Below are 20753 nucleotides of genomic sequence, written 5' to 3'. Positions count from 1 at the left end.
TTTCTTGGTTTACTTCCCTCTTTTTCTTCTTTCTCCTTTAAAAAAATAAATGAAAGTAAAGTGCATGATTTCTCTAGAACAACCCTGCATTGCTGAATTTATTGCACTGCGTGTTTATTGACTGCTGGGCACTGAGGAACCCCAGAGGTTAGTGAGATGGATACTGCAAAGGCATCTTACTATCTTAGGGAGGACAGCAGAGAGAAAAGGGAAGCTTATCGATGAATACATTGAAAGTGGAGAAAAGCTTGTTTTAATATTGCTATTAATCATTCATATGTTCCTTAGCTGGGGAAATGTCTGATGAGGAAATCAAAAAGAAGACACTAGCTTCAGCTGTAGCCTCTTTAGAAGGGAAGTCACCAGGAGAGAAAGCAGCAATCATACATCAGCATCTTGGTCGTCGAGAAATGACAGATATGATCATTGAGACCATGAAGTCCAACCCAGGTATGCTTTTTTAAAACCCTAGACTCATGTAACATAAGCCCCTGGTTGCCTGTTTTATACATGTTATCGCATGAGCCCATGATTTGGACCTCTAACATACTTTTATCTTTTACCACCTGTGTGCCTCACATAAGGTTGTTAACCACATTTCGGCATCTCCAAATATTTCACCTAAATTAATATTAACTAGGTGGGTTGACAACTTTATTCAATGAGGAGAGCTACTTACCATCTAGGTTAGTGGCAGATCACAAATGAATCCGGATAAGCATGTTGTGTCTTCCCACACACACACTCTTTGACAGCTCACTCCAAACCAGAGACTGGATGTGTACCATATCTCCAGCATGGAGGTGATCAGAACTGGTAGTTTTGGCTTTTCAAATTAATACCCCTGAATGGACATCCCATGTAGGAACACATGATGGAAGACATCTGCTTTTATTATGGTACTGCCAAATGTAAGAGCCATCCTTAAGTTTCTGTGGGTATTAATGAAATTTTTATGGGGCAAAGAGTGCTTTCAAGTTTAGATGCCTCTGAAAATGTGGCTGTTCTGTAAATACAGTTCTTAATGCAATACATTACAATTTCTCTGTTGAAGTTTTTTTTTTCTGAATCAAAATTTTAACTTAATTAGAATCCTTCCACATATTTCCTATCCGTTTATAATCTGCTAATTTTTGATTTGTGAAAGATGAGCTGAAAGCCACAATGGAAGAAAGGAAGTCTTCAGAAGTATCTCCCACTGCACAGAGAAGTAAAGATCAAAGTATAGAATGCATAAACGCTGCTCCCGATTCTCCATCCAAACAGCTTCCAGACCAGATTTCGTTCTTTAGTGGAAACCCGTCAGTTGAAATAGTTCATGGTATTATGCATCTATACAAGACAAAGTAAGAAAAACCCTTTTCCTTTTGAATTGGTCTGGTTTGTTGTTGTTGTTGTTGTTGTTGTTTTGTCTTAGGGCATTGAAAAATTTCTTGCCCTGAAGAGCAGTGAATATTTTAAGCTTCATCCAAAGGATAGTACTTTTTCATATATTGTGTTAGAGAATTCTTAGATGTTTTATATTTGGTTAATCTTATAGATTGGGTCAAAGCTTCTTAGAAAAGAAACATGTGGATACACTTGAGAAAATACCTAAGAAAATAATCTGTGAGAAGGTAGGCATGCAAGATGATTGGAAAATTAAAGGTAGAAAGATAAAAAGGAAAAGAAATTATAAATGGTTCCTAATATCATTGCAGTCTCATATCCCCCACTAAATCTTTACTTAAAGAAGTTGTCAAAAAAAAAAAAAAAAGTTGTCAAGTCAGTGAGTGGACTATAATTTCATCATCTCTTTTTTGCCCTTTTTTTTTTGTGGTCCAAACAAAACTTAGAAGAAGCCAAAAGAAAGGAAACTTTTGGCTGGATAATCTATAAACTGGGTCATCAACCCCTTGGATAACTAGTAACTAATCTCTTTAAAGCCTATCCTCCTGACGTGTTTGCTAGGTCCCCCTGGGAAACAGTGAATACTCAGGTTGCCATTTTGGATCATACCTGTTGAAATGAGTTGGCAGCATTTCAAAAAGCAAATTGCATTGTGGGAGGTTTTCTCTTTCCTCTATTCCAGCTATTCCAATCCAACAACACTTTCTGTAGTCTTCAGAGTCACATCTTCATAGTTCTGAATTCTCTTTCTTCTATTTAGAACTCTACTCTTCTAGACCCTTTGAGAGAAGTCCATAGATAGAGCTGTTAGCTTATAGATTGAGCCATACTCTGGCTGCCTCTCCCCCTTCATTGGGGCAGTTTTCTTTAACTTCCAGAATAGTGATTTTAAAACTGAAAGAAAGGGAAAAAAAAAAAAAAAAGGAAAAACATAAAGACATAGAGTTGTACTTCTGAGTTACCTAATGAGAAATTATTACTGAAAAACTAATGAGAATAAAACACAAACTGCAAATTTATAACTGTAATAAGCCTTTAACTGAAGGTTAAAAATTTCAGTAAAATTTCAGTGGTGGGTGTACCTTAAGCTCCATTGCAGACGTGTTGAAGGTGTTCTACATTTACCCAGGTAGTGTGTGTTTTCAGGTATTATAACACTCTGTTTAAATCAATCTGTGAAGTATAACAAGGTTTATTTTTTCTATTTTCTTGGACATAAAAGTTGTCTAATTAGTGTTGTCTGAACTAACCATACCTCATCTATTCAAGGCAGTCTAATTATTGTCTTATTAGTAAGATGACCTCCTTAAAAGAAGATGTGAGGCGCAGTGCCATGCTGTGTATTCTCACAGTCCCTGCTACAATGACCAGTCATGACCTTATGAAGTTTGTCGCCCCATTTAATGAAGTAATTGAACAAATGAAAATCATCAGAGACTCTACTCCAAATCAATATATGGTGCTGATAAAGTTTAGTGCACAGGTAAAAGTTAAGATATTAAAAATCTCTTTGCCACAGAAACTGTATTTTTGAAACTGTGTAATACTAGCTATGTGTGATTTACAACATTTTGCACTTAAGATCTTGATATACCTATCTTCTGGGGGGTGTGGTTGCAATTCTAGAAATCTTTCTAAATTCATTAACAGACACACAATGCTAATTCATACCCATATGTTTTTATAAAGCGAATTGGGTATGAAATCTGGGGTTGTGTTGGTTATCCAGTGGTAACTATTCCAGTAGAGTGGTAGTTCCCAAACTTTTTGAAATTGACACCATATTATCATCTGCCCTTATAACAACTGTGCCCCTGCTTCTCTCATTCTCTTTTTAAAAGATATTTTTTGACACAATTTAGAAAATAAGATCTGTTTTGTATTTTTAATTTTGGTGATGAGGGATTTGGGGACATTCCTTGAAGTATTAAATATGCTTTAAGAGTTCTAATTGGAAATCACTGCAACAGAGAGACAAACAGTGAAGGGATGGTGATATTTTCAGTTTTGAAAAGTACTTGCACATTATTACAGATGCTTTTTGATATAAGAAGGTTTTGACATTCGCTTCATTTCACTTGTCACATTAAGCAACATTTTCCGTGCGCCTCAGTTCCAAAGCTGTTAGGGAGGTAGTCTTTTGGTTTTATGTATTCATTCTTAATAGTACACGTATTTCTGTACAAATATAGGAGTGAGATAAGCTTTAGCTATTACTCAAGTTATTAAAGAGTCATTCTATCTGTAGGTTTTGATTTGTTTTGTTTTGTTGTTTTCTTTTATGGCCTGTTAAATTTGTTCATTCATTAGGTTTTGAAATGTAACTTTGTCAAAAGTTACTTCTTTCTCATAGCCTTCCTGAATTTGGCTCAGATCAACAATTTTAGCTTGCAGATTAACAAAGGGTGGGTTTGCCTTTGGATCATGTGCGGTTGCCTCTGACCAGTTACCAAGGTTTATGGGTGAAAGGGAGCCCATCACACAAGGCCCACTTGTCATCTCCTTCCTCCTTGCAGAAATCCAGAGTTGATGCCAATAGCTGCCACTTGTTGGCCACGGGAAGGAAATTAAGAAAAGTGAGAGCTGCATTATGTTCATGCCTATACCATGGGCCATGGAAAGGGAACCCTTACTGTAGCGTTCGGTGTATAAGAGCATACACAGTTATCTTTAACCTTTGCAAAATACCCCACCAGTGAGGTGAGACATTCAAAATATGTTTGAACTCTCCTGCACGCAGACTTCACAAGTTGACCATGAGAATGGAAAAGCAGTTAAACAGCTGTGTTCACTGACTGTCAAGAGACCTTCCAAGGTCACTGAGGAGCTTTGCAAACAGTGGGCAAGTGGTATCTTTTAAATCTGGTAGCACGTGTAATACAAGGATAATGATGATAATATGCAATCTTACTGAGTGCTTATGCTAGACTACTCTCTCTGCCAAGTGCTAAATGTGCATTATCTCATGCAGTCCTCACTACAACCCTTTGAAGTAGGTAAGTACTGTTATCCTTGTTTTACAAAGAGGCAACTGACTGCAGAGAGAAGTTAATGATTTGCCCCTCCTGACTGAGCTGGGATTTGAGCCCTCACTTTTAAATTTTTTTATAATTTTTATTTATTTATGATAGTCACACAGAGAGAGAGAGAGGGGGGGGGGCAGAGACACAGGCAGAGGGAGAAGCAGGCTCCATGCACCGGGAGCCCGACGTGGGATTCGATCCCGGGTCTCCAGGATCGCGCCCTGGGCCAAAGGCAGGCGCCAACCCGCTGCGCCACCCAGGGATCCGTTGAGCCCTCACTTTTTTTTTTTTTTTTTTTTAAGATTTATTTATTTATGATAGACAGAGAGAGAGAGAGAGAGAGAGAGAGAGAGGCAGAGACACAGGCAGAGGGAGAAGCAGGCTCCATGCACCGGGAGCCCAACGTGGGACTCGATCCCGGGTCTCCAGGATCGCGCCCTGGGCCAAAGGCAGGCGCTAAACCGCTGAGCCACCCAGGGATCCCTGAGCCCTCACTTTTAATCCTAGGTCATACTTTTCTTCCAGTAGGAGTGGATGAAAGTGTGGGGAAGGGGAGATAGTCACTTGGCAAGAAATTGGGTAATGACAATATTTTAGTTATATCTTCTATTTAACAGTTAAGGACAGTCAGCAAGTAGCACAGGAAAAAATCATTGTGACAGATTGAGGAAAAATGTTTAAGGGTGTATGAGACTTTAAATAGTTGGAAGTCTGATAAATCCACAAACTCCCTTCGTAGTGTGCAGGTAATGCTGTGGAAATTTTCTGTAACTGTTAATGGATTTTTTTGTACTTGTGCAGTCTCTCTACCTCTGTACAAGTGCAGGTTGCACAAGTTGATGAATGTTAGTTCTGAGACCACAAAACCGAGTGCTGGCTCTTCCCCATGGGGATAGAACCCTTGACCTGGGAACCATGAGTTATCTTACTTATTACTGGATCTCAGGGTGTGAGGCTTATCCTGTCAGGGATTTTCAAAGGTCTAAAAACACCCTCCTAGTATAAGACTTGAAGTTGTTAAATTAATACCCGACCCTAATGAAAAAATAGCCTCAAACTGGTACCAACTATTGGGTACTTATTAGATGCCAGGCCTAATAAATACTTTTCATGCATTGGCTCCTTAAGTCCTCTCAACAATGACATGAAGTAGATGTTGTTATTTTGACTTTTATTTATTTATTTTTTAATTTATTTATTTATGATAGTCACAGAGAGAGAGAGAGAGGCAGAGACACAGGCAGAGGGAGAAGCAGGCTCCATGCACCGGGAGCCCGACGTGGGATTCGATCCCGGGTCTCCAGGATCGCACCCTGGGCCAAAGGCAGGCGCCAAACCGCTGCGCCACCCAGGGATCCCTATTTTGACTTTTATAATTGAGGAAACAAGCATGGATAAGTTACTTAACCCAAAGCCACAGAGCTAGTAAGTGTCTGAGTTAAATTTTAAACCCAGGCAGCCTGACTCCATAGCAGGGGCAGCTAACTGTATTCTTATTCCTTTCTTTTTTTCACCAGAGAATTTTTATTAAGAGTAATCCTTCTCTGTATCTCCTATAAGCTCTTGAATTTCTGTTGGCCTCAGCTTTATGTTGTAGGTGCTCTAATGTGATATACTTACACAGTTGTACTGTGACCCTTAGGCAACTTAGTCTTCAGGTAAGGAATTTATATTTCATCACACAGAAAGGCAGGAAGGGATTCAGTTCTGTAGTTCTCAGGGACAAAAATTGAGAGAGAACCTCTCAGTAGAGTGTGCAGGCACACTTTGACTTGCATGCTTAGGACAGCCCAGGAGAGCCCTCTTTTGAAAAGTAAAATCATGTTCTCAATGCTATAGTTGATCACTGTGACAGTAAAGGAACCTTGATCATAATGGATTTTTCTTTTTCTGAGTTTATCCTGTGAAGAGAACAATTAGAACAAAAAACATGGGAAAAACAAAAACAAAAGCTGGGTTTCTTAAAATGTTGGGCTCTATACAATGCAAGCATTTTAAATAAAAGAGCTGTTTCTTCTGTGTTTTTTTTGCAGTTAGCTTCAGGCTTTTGTTTTGTGCATTTCAGTGGTGGGTTGAAGTAAGAACCATGTGTATTTTGTTCTCTCCTCTGGTCCAAGCGTGTAGCACAGTGCCTGGCAGATGCTGGATGCTCAGTAAATATTCAAACAAGCAAAGAATCTACATTTCCAATACCAAGATTTTAAAGAAAAAAATCTATGTGTATCAAAAAATATATTTCTTTGTCATAGATAAACAACTCCCCCAAGAAAAGAACCATTTATCTGGTGTTGAGTAGATTTTTGTCACCTGCTCAGGATCATAGACTCTGTCCCTTACCCCGAGGAAGCATGCTCGTTGACAGAGTTGGAGGTCTGAGGAGGGGTCTGCCTTTCAGAGGAAGGCACCTGGCACAGGTGCAGCCAGCTCCCCGTGGTGCTTGAGGCTCTGCAGAGGTGACCTGTGGACCTTACTTCTGGGTGGTCACGTCCCCTCAGTTCACAAATCCGGTTGCTCTCTGTGCTGCTTTCTCATCCAAAGTATTTCAAGAAAAAGACATTTCTCTTGAAGAACGAGGGAAGCCGATTTAGTCACCTTTTAGTATTGAAGAGATTTATTGTCCAAGAACTGGTTTTAACATTTTGAAGTTAAAATGCATTATACCCAATATAGGTTGTTTCCTGATAAGGAAGCTCCCACCTCCACCCTCCAAAACAAAACCATTCAGAACTGATCTTTTTTCCTCAGCTGCTTAGCTCATTTGGTCATATTAAGAAAGCACAAATAATCAAGAATCTACACTTGAATTACATCATTGGAGTGAAATTAAAAGCCCCTGGGAGGCTTACAAGCTTTTGCTGTCAGGTTCAGAATCCTGTGATGGTAGACAGGCCAGACTATTTGTGCCTGGTACAGACTTGAAACTCTTTCTGGAGGCTGACAATGTGGCGTTTCCTTTTGCAGAGCATCCTTCGTCTCCCCATGCAGCTTGTCTATGTTGGTAGGGCCAAAGCACACAACTTGCTGTGTTTGGGATGTCCATGTGGGAGTGAAATCTAGACAAACCTTGGCCTCCCAGCTGCCTCTCCAAAGTTGTGAATTTAAAAACTGTAGTCATCACTTTGTTACTTTCTACTAAGGCTATACTAGAAGGTTTGATTTACTTGTATTCATATTCACAAATGCACGGTACCTTTACAGCTTTACCTACAGCTTTACCTACTGTTGTCCCCGGATTCTATTTTCTACTCCAAGGAACAAGACCATTAGTATTTTAAAGGCTGGTTCATCTTGGACCTCTTGATCTTAGCCAAGGGTTTTGCTTTCAATATTATACACTAGGTTGTTTAAAAACGTCCTTATCTTTGATGTATTATTAATACTTGGTTTATTGAAGAAAAGGAACTGGCTTTTCTTCATACCAGAACCGCTAGTCCTTTATTCTAACATTGATGCTGACATTTTTTAAAAAGAAATCCTCCCTAACAATGGTCAGTTATGATTGAGTTCTAAATTTCGCAAAAATAAGTGTTTGCTTTCAGCTGTTGAGAAAGTGCTGATTCCAGGAAAAGAAATACTGATATCAAGGGAAATGATGACCCTTGCTGATTGAATATTAAAGTCTTACTGCCTGTCAGCTTATTGCACTTCAGCAGCTTCTGCTGGTTTAAGAGAGACTGTAATATCAGGAAATATTGTAGAGATGTGGGATATTGACCTGCAGAGTTCAACTCATCTATGAACCTGCTTTCTTAGACGGTACTTTTGGCAGTTGCTTTCTCTCCTTTAAGTATACATTTTAAATGCTGATGGAAGAGACTATTGAAGCTATGCATCTTGAATAAAAAGCACGTTTTCAAGATATCTCTCTTAATTTTTTCCTTTTCTCCATTGGTATACCTAGGCTGATGCAGATAGTTTTTATATGGCGTGCAATGGCCGCCAGTTCAACTCAATAGAAGATGATGTTTGCCAGCTGGTGTATGTGGAAAGGGCTGAAGTACTGAAATCTGAAGATGTAAGTGTGCATTGTTTTTATGGGTTTTTTTTTTTGTGTGTGTGTATATATATCTATATATACATACACGTATATACACACACACTTATGTGAATATGATGACATAAGGCTGAATGTTAAGATATCTGTGGAATGTCCTGAGTATTCCAATCCATTGTAACCGGAAGCAGGTTGCCAGGGGCTGGAGGAAGAGAAGAATGAGGAGTGACTGTAATGAGTACAAGATTTCTTTTCAGAGTGATAGGGATGTTCTAGAATTAGTGGTAAGGATTGTACAATCTTCTGAATATAATGAAACCTGAATTGTACAGTTAAACAGGGCAGATTTCATATGAATTTTATCTTATATTTTATTTTTTATATATTACTTTTTTCAATTTTATTTATTTATTCATGAGAGACACAGAAAGAGAGAGAGAGAGAGAGGCAGAGACATAGGCAGAGGGAGAAGCAGGCTCCATGCAGGGAGCCCAATGTGGGACTCGATCCTGGGTCTCCAGGATCATGCCCTGGGCCAAAGGCATGTGCCAAACCGCTGAGCCACCCTGGTGTCCCATTTTATCTTAATTTTTAAAAGTATCCCAAAACATTAAAAAAAAAATTATCTGTGTTACTAAAATTGAGTGTTCATCTATTCTATCTAGATCCATGAAATACGGCTTGGAGCCTAAAAGAAGCATTTTTACTTTAAATATCATCCCTTAATCCTAATCTTTAATTCTGTTTGGATAACAATTCATAATTGCTCTGATTTGCCACCTTCCATGGGACCTTTTCCTACAAAATGTGTTCATTTAAATCATTTTATAAAGTAGTAGATTCAGCTCTGTTACGTTTAAGATTTTTTTTTCTTTCTTTCTTCTTTTTTTAAGTAGACCTGAAGGTCTTCCTTTCACCTTGAGATCAGTTCAGTGGAAATAAGTTTTGGTTTCATTGTTCTATCATAAGATTAGATGATGTTCTAATCATCAGAATCTTATGTTCTATCATAAGATTAGATAAAATAAAAATTGACAAATGATAAAATTAGACTTCCTTTATGCCAAGTGCTATGCAAGGCTTCAGCTTTAGAAATTCTTTTCTCGGGCAGCCCCGGTGGCGCAGCGGTTTAGCGCCGCCTGCAGCCCAGGGCGTGATCCTGGAGACCCTCGATTGAGTCCCACGTCAGGCTCTCTGCATGGAGCGTGCTTCTCCCTCTGCCTGTGTCTCTGCCTCTCTCTCTCTGTCTGTGTCTCTATGAATAAATAAATAAATAAATAAATAAATAAATAAATAAAAAGAAATTCTTTTCTCTAAATGAACATGGCTTCTTGAAAGAGTTCCTGGGAAAAGCTACTCTTCAGGGACCGTAGATTAATGGGATTTTTCTCAGCATGTCCTTATGTGTATACCTCTCCACCTTTGCTTCAATAATTCCTACTCATTTTATAGCTGGTAGGGCTCAAGTCAGACATAACTATCTTGCGGGGGAGAAGTGTGTGCCTTTCTTAACCACAGACCATTATGGCCCCTATTTCACACCCTATTAGAGCTTCCTATACTTTTCTTTCATAGCACTTACAACCACTGGTAACTATAATTATAATATTATAATTATAACCACTAGTAATTAAAAAAAAATTTTTTTTGTCTCTCTCAACCAGATTATAAGCTCTATGAGGACAGGGCCTGACTGTGTCATTTTGGGCTTGCTCACCATCATGGCACACCCAGAACAGTGCACATATAGCACACATTGCAAGGATTCAATTAGTATGTGCTAAATGAATAAATAAATCAGTGTTGTTGATACTATTATCACTTAGTAGAAAGTGTTAAGTTTTAATTTACTCGGTGGAAAAATCATTCTGCTCTATTCCTATTCTTTTATTCATTTGTGTGCTATTATAGCTACAGACCCTTAGAAGTAGAGCCAGAAGTCTGGTAACACTTGAGATTCTCTGTTAAGCTTTTGGCAGCAATCTCCCTTTCCAGAGTCAGCTCCATGAGGGCAGGGATCTCCGTTGGCATGTTCACCACCATATCCCCAGTGCCTTGCACAGTGCTGGGAATATAGAAAGTGCCGCATCAATATTTGTGTGGATAAAAATCTTACCAATTTAAATTATTTGCACAGAGCACAAATATTGAGAACATCCTACCAGCAGTCAACAAGCACCAGGAAAACTAGTGTTAAAAACATGTATATTAGAACCGTGGATAAAGAGAGAGACTTATGTGAGATGTTTCCTTGTAGGGCGCCAGCCTCCCCGTGATGGACCTGACTGAGCTCCCCAAGTGCACAGTGTGTCTGGAGCGTATGGACGAGTCCGTGAATGGCATCCTCACCACGTTATGTAACCACAGCTTCCACAGCCAGTGCCTGCAGCGCTGGGACGACACCACGTGAGTGTAGGCGCTAGGCCCCCACCCTATCAAAGCCCATTTCCCACAATTTTCTCTTTGCTTGTTTGTTTTGTTTCTTAAATTTCATATTTGAGTGAAATTAGATGGTGTTTGTCTTTTCTCTCACTTATTTCACCTAGCATGACACTCCTAGTTCCATCCATGTTGTTGCAAATGGCAACATTTGATTCTTTTTTGATGGCTGAATAATATTCCATTGTGTCTATAGACACATACACCACATCAACTTTATCTTTTCCTCTGTTGACAGACACAGGGCCACTTCCATAATTTGGCTATTGTTGATAGTGCTGCTGTCAACATCGGGGTGCCCGTCTGGCCTTTCTTGATACTAAACAAGAAGATAGACTAGATCATTTAGCTTTCTCTTAGGAAATCCAGAGCCTCCTTTTCTGTGACAAGAACTTCATGTTCTTCCTGCTAATTTTCTTTTCTTGGTTTTATTTATTCAGTTGGGTAAGAAATTAAACTAGTTATATCTTTTTTTTAAAGATTTTATTTTTATTTATTCATGAGAGACAGAGAGAGAGACAGGCAGAGACACAGGCAGAGGGAGAAGCAGGCTCCACACAGGGAGCCTGATGTGGGACTCGATCCCAGGACTCCAGGATCACGCCCTGGGCCGAAGGGAGACACTAAACCGCTGAGCCACCCAGGGATCCCCGAAACTAGTTATATCTTAAGCATTCGTCTTGGTGCCAGTCGTAATTAGTTTCAACTATAACCAACTTTCTATCATTTTTGCCCATGAAATAGCATTTGTTACTGGTACTTAGTGTTTCTTTGTCTTGAGTATAACCGAAAGGCATTAATGGGTTTTTTAAATGCCTTTTCTCCCCCTAGGTTTATTGAAGTATAATTGGTCACCAAAAGTTGTATATGTTTAGGGGTGCCTAGCCGGCTCATTCAGTAGACTGTGCGACTTGTTCTTGGGGTCATGAGTTCGAGCCCCATGTTTGGGGTGGAGGATACTTAAAAATAAAAATTTTTTTTTTTTTTGTAAGATTTTATTTATTCACAAGAGACACAGAGAGAGAGAGGCAGAACACAGGCAGAGGGAGGAGAAGCAGGCTCCATTCAGGGAGCCTGATGTGGGACTTGATCCTGGGATTCCAGGATCATGCCCTGAGCTAAAGGCAGATGCTCAACCAGTGACCCACCCAGGCATCCCTTAAAAATAAAATCTTAAAAAGAAATTGTATATATTTAAAATGTACAACCTGATGACTCAGCATACATATACATTATGAAATATTCACAACCAACCCAATAAACATATTTTACCTTATACTTTTACCATTTTCCCTTTTTTGTCTCTGTGTGTGTATGTGCTAAGAACACCCAAAGTTGATCTACTTAGCAAATTTCCAAAGCAGTATGATATCATCAACTATAGTCACATTGATGAATGCCACTTCTCCAGAATTGATTCATCATGCATAACTGAAACCTTGTAACCTTTGACCAATATCTCCTGATCGCCACCCTTCCCCCAGACCCTGGTATCCATCTCCCTTTCTACTCTCTCTTTCTGTGAGTTTGCCTTCAGTGCCATTTTAATTGACTCTTTATAAATTGAAACTTGAGTACGTAGCACTGGGTATTCTCTTCCATATGTTCATTTTATGGTAAAATATCATGTGCATTTCAGGAAGTATATGAACTTTTTGGAGGTGAAATTTATTACAGATTTTCGTTCTAACTCTTGGGAGCAACCCAAAAGAGGACAGAGTACATTCTGAGTGATTTAGATCTTTGGGAAATGGGCATAATATAGATTGCTTCAGGTAAAAATACCTTATGGATAACCAAATGTAAACTTAACAATTTATCTCAAGTCTCTAATTCTAACTGGTACATATTTAGTTCTTCAAGCTTTAGACAGAAGAGTAGAAGGCATGAAGCAGATCAAGACTCCTTACTTTTCTTCTTTATCAAAATTTTGTATTTTTTTCATTTTGTTTGAGGATAACTTGCAAGTGTTCTTTGAGTGGTAGCCTTAGTTATGATGTTTAACCATACAGTATGTAAGAGACTGAAGATTTCACATGCAGTTTTTGACTTGGTTCTGTAACAGCTGTCTCTTGTGTTTCATGTGTACTGTTCTGGTTTTGTGTCCTGGACAGGTGTCCTGTCTGCCGGTACTGCCAAACGCCAGAGCCAGTAGAAGAGAATAAGTGTTTCGAGTGTGGTGTGCAGGAAGTAAGTACTGGCTGGCTGCTGGGAAAGAATAGTGAGCACAGCTTTAATGGTCTGGGGTTTGCTTCTGCCCTGTGTTGTTTAAATTCTTTTCAATCCTAAAAAAAGAAAAAAAAATTCTTTTCAATCCTTTTTCCAACTGATTCTTTTTTTCTTTTTGTCTAGGGTCAGGCAAGAAATACAAATAAACTATTTTATACTCCTGAGCAAAATACACTCTTTTTATTCTTTGTGGGGTTTTTTGTTTTTTGTTTGTTTTTTTAAAGATTTTATTTATTTATTCATGAGAGAGACAGAGAGAGAGAGAGGCAGAGACATAGGCAGAGAGAGAGGTAGGCTCCATGCAGGGAGCCCAATGTGGGACTCGATCCCAGACTCCAGGACCACGCCCTGGGCCGAAGGCAGGCACGAAACCGCTGAGCCATCCAGGGATCTCCTTATTCTTTGTTTTTTAAAAGGGACTAGACTTTCCTTGATAAGTTGGGAATATTTGTTTTGCTCTCTACTTAGAAGAACAAGAAAATGATTGACCCCATAAACATTCTTGCTTTTTGGGTTTTAAACATATTTATTCAAAACTCCTGTAGAAAGAACTGAGCTTCATTCTGTGTTAGGCTCCTTCCCACTCAGAGTGACCCAGGTCGTGTATTTTTGTATAACTCATGAAGATCTTACCTTCTTTGTGGCAGAACCTATGGATTTGCTTGATATGTGGCCACATAGGATGTGGACGGTATGTAAGTCGACATGCTTATAAGCACTTTGAGGAAACGCAGCACACGTATGCCATGCAGCTCACCAACCATCGAGTCTGGGACTATGCCGGAGGTGAACACTATTGTCATTTTCTAATTTGGATTCATCCTGCATAACCATCTCTCCCTCGGAACCTCTCCGCTTTCTCTCCCAGCTTGAAATCTTCCTGACAGCTGAGGCAAACTCAAATTCTCACGGTGCCCCATAGGGCGCTATTTCCTACAAATGACCTGAATTGCACATTATAAAGAGTTAACACTTCCATACTTGCCCTCTCACTCTTAAACTCAAATGGCTTAGCTCACTTGTACAGAAGTATTGCAAGGCATTTAATTTAGAACCTGTAAAAAAAATTTTATCAGAGTTAAAAGTGTATGCAGACCCTTTTCATTGTGGAGAAACAAGCCTTGGTTGATGCATTCTTTCTTTTCTTTAGATAACTATGTCCATCGACTGGTTGCAAGTAAAACAGATGGGAAAATAGTACAGTATGAATGTGAGGGTGATACTTGCCAGGAAGAGAAAATAGATGCCTTACAGTTAGAGGTAAGACACATAATTAGTAATTTTTTTTTTTTTTTTTTTTTACTGCTTCTTACAGTCCTAACTTAAAAGTTCTATCATTACTGCAAAGGATTGTTAAAATATTTTTATTCTGTCTGATTTTCTTCTTTGAAAGTCTAAATCTTCTGCGCCTTATTATTTTGAATGTGATGTTCCTCATTATCTCAGTCTTAGTATTAAGGTTGTCCTCTAGCTACAGTAAAACTGAAAGTTAAGAATCTTCTTTTTGGCATCACAGTAGCAGCTGGAAACTGAGCAGGTCAGAATGAAGAAACTCAAGTAGTATCCTTCCATACCTGGAAAGCTTTTTAGTATATCTTGGACATTTTATGAATTAGACACTTACATACTCATAGTATGTATTTTATGAATTTGATGTGTATATACATAAAACCATTTGGGGGTATGTATATAGTTGAAGAAACAACAAAATTAGCACAATCTGATTTTTCACTGTAGCAGTACATCCCATCTACTATAAAATTTGTGTACTATAAATTTTACATTAATGAAGGGGAAGTTTAACACAAGTCTTGTTTTGGTTTTTTAAAGATTATTTATTTGAGAGAGCAAGGGTATGAGTGGAGGGAGACAGAAGGAATAGGAGAGAATCTCAAGCAGACTCTTGTGCTGAGTGCAGAGCCTGGGGTGGGGCTCAATTTCACAACCCTTAGATCATGACCTGAGCCAAAGGCAGACACTTAACTGATTGTGCCACCCAGGCACCTCTCAAACCGTTTTAAAAACAAGTGGCCCTTCTTCTGCCCAGCATTGGGCTCCCTACTCAGTGGGGAGTCTGCTTAACCCCTTCTCCCCTTTTGCTTCCTCCTACTCGTGTTCTCCCTGTCTCTCTCAAATAAAATCTAAAAAAAAAAAAAAAAAAAAAAAAGCTTAACCTTGGGAGGAAATGGATATTTGAAAACTTGTTCATCTCCAGACTTTTATGGTCTAACAGATTCAGTAGAATGACTTAAAATAAGGCTGGTGTTTTTACCATTAATTGTATTGATATGAACAGAGTTTAAACCGTTTACATTAAGTTTTTAGAATAAGCAACCCTTCCACATTAACTCTACATATATTCATTCAACAAATGTTTATGGAAGGCTGCTGTCAGTTGCACACTTCCTGGTGCTGGGAGTGCAGCATTGAACAGCTCCCTGCCCTTGTGGAATGTACATTCTGGTGGCACATATACGTTCCCCCATCTATCCTTTCTCTCTTGCACCTTCATTCTCTTCTCTAGCTTACAAACACATTCAGATATCTTCTAGTCTTTTAGGATAGTCCTTCTGAAATGCAGATGTGGTGTTGCCGCTCCGTGGTCTACATTTCTCAACATAATATCCTAGAGCCTTCGATAAGGCTCCATCTGTCCCTACCTTGCATCCTTGCCTCATTGATGTTACTCCTTTATCTTAACGAGATCCTGAATGTCCACAGCTCACAACTGGGTCCAGTAGTTCTCTGGAATTGTATTTTACGCATCTCCTCCGCCTGTCTGTCGAGAGCCCTCCCAAATCTCTCCTTCTCTCAGAAGTCCTTATAAGTCATCTGTCCTTTCTCTGTGCTTACACAGCACCGTTCGTTCATTCATGCAGTCAGGTAGCCAACATTTCTTGATATCCACCGTGTGCCAGGCACTGGGGCTACAGAAATAAAGGTAGAGCCCTCACTTTCAAAGAGTTGACGGTCTTGTCAGGGAGACCTGGTGATTAAGTGCTGTTAATGATGATAGCCACTATACTAAGGGAGCTGAGAGGACCCTTAACCCAAGACTAGGACGGACAGGGACAGCTTCCTGGAGGGGGTGAGCCGGTTTGAGTTATACTTTGATTTAAAAGCCTGTGGTTCTTAAAAGTTAGCTTGAACAGAAGCTTACTTGTTCATGTATATTTCTCTGCTTGCTTGTCCAGACTAGATGGTAAGCCCCAGGACAGGAGTGTAATTGACATCTCTGCATTCCCCTGGTTTGTTGAGTAGAGTATAACCAACATACAATACACATTCTGATGGTTACACTCTCTCTTCAATAGGTAATTAAAAGTCCAGTTTTAATTGAATTTAAGAAACCACAGTGATTTATGTTTTGGTGTCTGTTCTCTGTGTTTCTAGTATTCGTATTTACTAACAAGCCAGCTGGAATCTCAGCGAATCTACTGGGAAAACAAGATAGTTCGGATAGAGAAGGACACAGCAGAGGAAGTAAGTTTCTGGTTTGTCGCTGCTTACGTGCCACATGGCAGGGCTATCTGATGTTAGGGTGGGGGAAGGCAGAACCTAAGAAAAGAGGAATGCTGGAATCTTCCTTTGTCTGATACAGAGACAGGGAATTGTTTTGTCTCTAAAAAGAAACCTTTGTTATACGTCAGTTATATCTCAGTAAACCAGGGGGGAGGTGGATGCGGTGTGCAGAGAAAAGAAAGAAAACAAGAATTTGGAATCCGTTGGCTCGCCCCAGTAATCTAACTTTAGATCAGAATTCCAGAAAGAAGTGGTTAAAAACATGAATCATCGTTCTTTACAGACATAGCCCCTGAAGGCAGTATCAGGCAACAAGAAATTCTAGACCACAATAAGAATGAAATTAGTCAAAAAGAGGAAAAGGAAGAGACAAAAATAGGCTGTTGCAGCCAACTGAGCATTATTTTAGAAGGGAGGGAAGCCAGCATATATTCTCACCTACAATCAGTAAATCAAGAAGAATGGATTAAAATTGTATGCTGAACTTGGTATTACAGTAAATATGACAGGAAGAAATTAAATACCTGCTATACCCTAAGAAATGAAAACTTGGATTTAAAGGCTTAAGTATTTTTGATTGGGGAGAGTTGTGTTTATTTGTTAACTTCAATCAGGTTTTCTAGTGCTTTGTGCAATTCCATTAAAAAAATAGAAGTATATACACGAGGGCTTGTAATTCGAGTCTGCCAGTTGGTTTGTCAGCTTGAGAACAGCTGCTTTGAGGAGCTGCATGTGGGCTTCTGCAGCAGTAAGATGGTGCTGAGCTCTTCAAAATTGCAGAAAAGAGGGACGCCTGGGTGGCTCAGCGCTTTAGTGCCTGCCTTCAGCTCAGGGCGTGATCCTGGAGTCCTAGGATCGAGTCCTGCATCGGGCTCCCTGCATGGAGCCTGCTTCTCCCTCTGCCTGTGTCTCTGCCTCTCTCAATCTCTCTCTCTCTCTCTCTCTCTCTCTCATGAATAAATAAAATCTTAAAAAAAAATCACAGAAGAAAAGAAGGCAGAGGCGCTAGAGCTTCAGTGATTCCCGTGGTGCCTTGTTTGTGTAGGGCAGAGGTTTTTGGATTTTAACAAAATGCTTTAAAGAAGATGCCATTCACTACTGCAGCAGGTAAAAGAGAAAAGTGGTATGATTTGGGTGGAAACCCAGATGGAGGTCCCAGGGCTTCACTTGCTTGATTTTCCAGTTGTCTCCAGTGTAGACAAGGAAACCTGACAGTTCCAAAGAAAGGAGTTTGAAAACATGTGAGCTTCTGAGGCTTTGTGTATAATGGGGCTCCAAGAACCTTTCTCAGGTTCTGGGATGGTGTTCATAATTCACTGATCCTCTTAGTATTAAATATAGGCTTTTAACTTTTTTAAATGATTATTTTAGTTACTTTGTGAGTTCCCAGCAATAACTAGACCGTCAGATAGGGGCTGCAGAGCCAGGCTTGGGTCTCATCTGTGGGGTGGCTAGGATTATTCTGGAACTAAGCAGGCAAGGCCAGGCTTACACATATGCCAGACCCCTTGGCCCCAGTTTCTGGATATGCCTATGAATGAGGAGAAATCGGGCTTCTAAAATTAAGGCTCAGCACCAGCTTTAACATGATCTTTGGTTAAAAGGTCTTGATGTAGTTCTCATAAAACCTTCCAAGTGATGAGAGTGCTTTTCCAGAGGCACTCAACATCACTTGATGTGCTAGTTCTGAATAGGGCTTGATTGGAGTACATATGGGAAGAACATGCCTCCCATAGCACTGGAGGCAGAGCACAGGTCGCTGCCACTTGGGTGTCAAGTTAGTAAGTCCCAGGGAGGAGCAGTGGCAACTCCGTGCAGCCTTAGTAATGGTTTTTTTTGCACAAGGGATATACCTAAAGTGCTTCACACAGACCCTTGCAAGTTTAGCTTAGGGTCCTATCCACCTTTTAAGATTCTTTAGGATTAACTGCATTCCCTAACAAATGCCCATGAAAAGCAAGTCAAGGGGCAGGAAAACTAAACACTGAAACTTGTGTTTCCTTTTACATAGGGGTAAGATGGAGGCAAGGGCAATCCTACATAAAAAGCTGGAAGAGCTTGAAAAGAATGTTTTGTTTTCTTAACAAATGTCACTTATCCATAAGTTAATGGGTGGTGTAAGCTTTTTTTTCCTGCCACTGTCCTACTTTTGACAGGTCCTCTGTCCATTGGCACCTCAGGCAGGAGATCATGTGGAGGGAGAAACAGTAACAGACCATGGGTTTCACTGACGGAGATTCTTGTTCATGGGCCTCATTGTGGACTTCAGTTACAACACTCTTCCTGCCCCACCCCCACCATGCTTTAGGTAGTGTAATTATTATAGCATGTGAGAGTCTGTTCTAGAAGCTCACGTCCACTCGAAAGTTCTTGTTTCAGTGGAGCTATGTATGAAGAACATTGAGCAGGCAGTCAGGACAGGTGAATTCCCCTAAAGATCCCTCTTTTCTTATTGGACTTGTAGCGCCATGTAAATCAGTATTTTTCTAGCTTTGGATTGTGAAATGAGTTTGGTGGAGTGCAGCTGGCATTTTTATTAAACAGGATAGGATAGATGTAAAATACCAGAGTGTATTATCATGTTTAATACTGTTTTGTGAAACTCTTCTGTCAGTTGTATGTATATATGTATATGGAGTGTTTCTTATTGTGGGCTCATGGTCAGAAATGTCTTAAAAAACACTAGTTTAAACCATCATAAAAAAAATAAAAATAAACCATCATAACATTTGTCTATAATAATATTAAAAAGCTTTTTGAGGTTACTTGGTTATTTTTCATCTTGATTTAAGTGCGTTCAGCCTAAGTATCTTCAGTGAGCAAAACATACACAGTTTCATTACTTTCGATAGCAATTTTTGTCCTTTCCAATTTCCCTAAACTAACAGGAATCAGTTTAGGAGAAAATGTACACGGATCTAGTGGTCTTTTATTTTAAAATAATATTGGCGGGGCACCTGGGTGGCTCAATGGTTGAATGTCTGCCTTTGGCTTAGGTCATGATCATGGGGTCCTGGAATCTAGTTCCACGTCAGGCTCCCCATGGGGAGCCTGCTTCTCCCTCTGTGTCTCTCATGGATAAATAAAATCTTTTTTAAAAAATAAAAATAATACTGGGGAGGAAATTAATACCAAACTAGAATTAGAGCAATTTTTAAGTTATTTTTTTATGACATAGAGGAATCTTCCTCTAATTGTGTGTTCTTCCACCTTAACAGAAGTTGGCTATAACATTAATTTCTACAGTTATTTTCTTATTATTTAAAAATAAAAACAGTGCTATTAAATATCTAGGTAGGCCATATGGCAGGTTTTTAAAAGAAAGTACTAAAAGCAGTGGCCCTTTTTCTAACATGATGAACATTTTGCGGAGAGTTTACATCTGCCCAGAGGTCATTTTTTCCTTTGCTGTACAGCTATGGCCTGCAGTGTAGTACAGGGAGGTTTAGAACTTGGCTCTGGGAACACCTGAGTGGCTTCTGCCTTTAGCTCAGGTCATGATCCTGGAGTCTTGGGATTGAGTCCCACATCAGGTTCCCTGCAAGGAGCCTGATGCCTATGTCTCTGCCTCTCTCTGTCTCTCTCATGAATAAATAAATAAAATCTTTAGGGGATTCCTGGGTGGCTCAGCAGTTTGGCGCCTGCCTTCGGCCTGGGGCGTGGTCCTGGAGTCCTGGATCGAGTCCCACATCGAGCTCCCTGCATGGAGCCTGCTTCTCCCTCCGCCTGTGTCTCTGTCTCTCCCTCTCTCTGTGTATCTTATGAATAAATAAATAAAATCTTTTTTTAAAAAAATGAATAAATAAAATCTTAAAAAAAAAAATAAAAGAACTTGGCTCTGGACCCAGATTTGGGGTCCAGTCTTGGACCCTCCATGCTCTAGTTGGGTGACGTTGGGCAGATTGCCTCACCTTTCTGTAAGCCTGTTTCTTTATTTTTATTTTTATTTTTTTAAGCCTGTTTCTTTAAAAAGTTGCCACATTAAAGACTCTGGCTTCTTATATAAAGGAGATACTGCTTTCAAAACACCTGGCTGGTATGTGGGCCATATGATTTAAATTCTCAGTCCCTTTCAGTCCCTGTTATTACTGCCGCACGATCCACCCAGCCTCACAACTGCTCCTTCCCACCTAGTCTTTGCTCTTTGTCCTTATGCC

The 20753-nt window shown here is 39.7% G+C and overlaps 1 protein-coding gene across 5 annotated transcripts in view; it reads left to right on the top strand.

Annotated features, from left to right (window-relative positions):
- Positions 1-20753, top strand: part of LOC112676555 (BRCA1 associated protein) — a 28801-nt gene that overhangs the window by 2269 nt on the left and 5779 nt on the right. For 3 of the 5 annotated variants that reach the window (XM_025473974.3, XM_025473972.3, XM_025473970.3), the window contains exons 2-10: positions 289-450; positions 1148-1346; positions 2683-2872; positions 8314-8427; positions 10664-10812; positions 12960-13035; positions 13722-13860; positions 14225-14334; positions 16468-16557. In XM_025473974.3, the coding sequence (XP_025329759.1) occupies positions 289-450; positions 1148-1346; positions 2683-2872; positions 8314-8427; positions 10664-10812; positions 12960-13035; positions 13722-13860; positions 14225-14334; positions 16468-16557 (1229 nt within the window). The remainder of the gene's footprint in view (positions 1-288; positions 451-1147; positions 1347-2682; positions 2873-8313; positions 8428-10663; positions 10813-12959; positions 13036-13721; positions 13861-14224; positions 14335-16467; positions 16558-20753) is intronic. The other 2 variants (XM_025473969.3, XM_035706720.2) reach the window with 1 other exon arrangement.

This window comes from Canis lupus, chromosome 26, assembly GCF_003254725.2.
Source record: "Canis lupus dingo isolate Sandy chromosome 26, ASM325472v2, whole genome shotgun sequence".
NCBI classification, from domain to species: domain Eukaryota; kingdom Metazoa; phylum Chordata; class Mammalia; order Carnivora; family Canidae; genus Canis; species Canis lupus.
The sequence above is the reverse complement of the archived record's forward strand: the minus strand, read 5'-3'. Positions and strand labels throughout refer to the sequence as shown.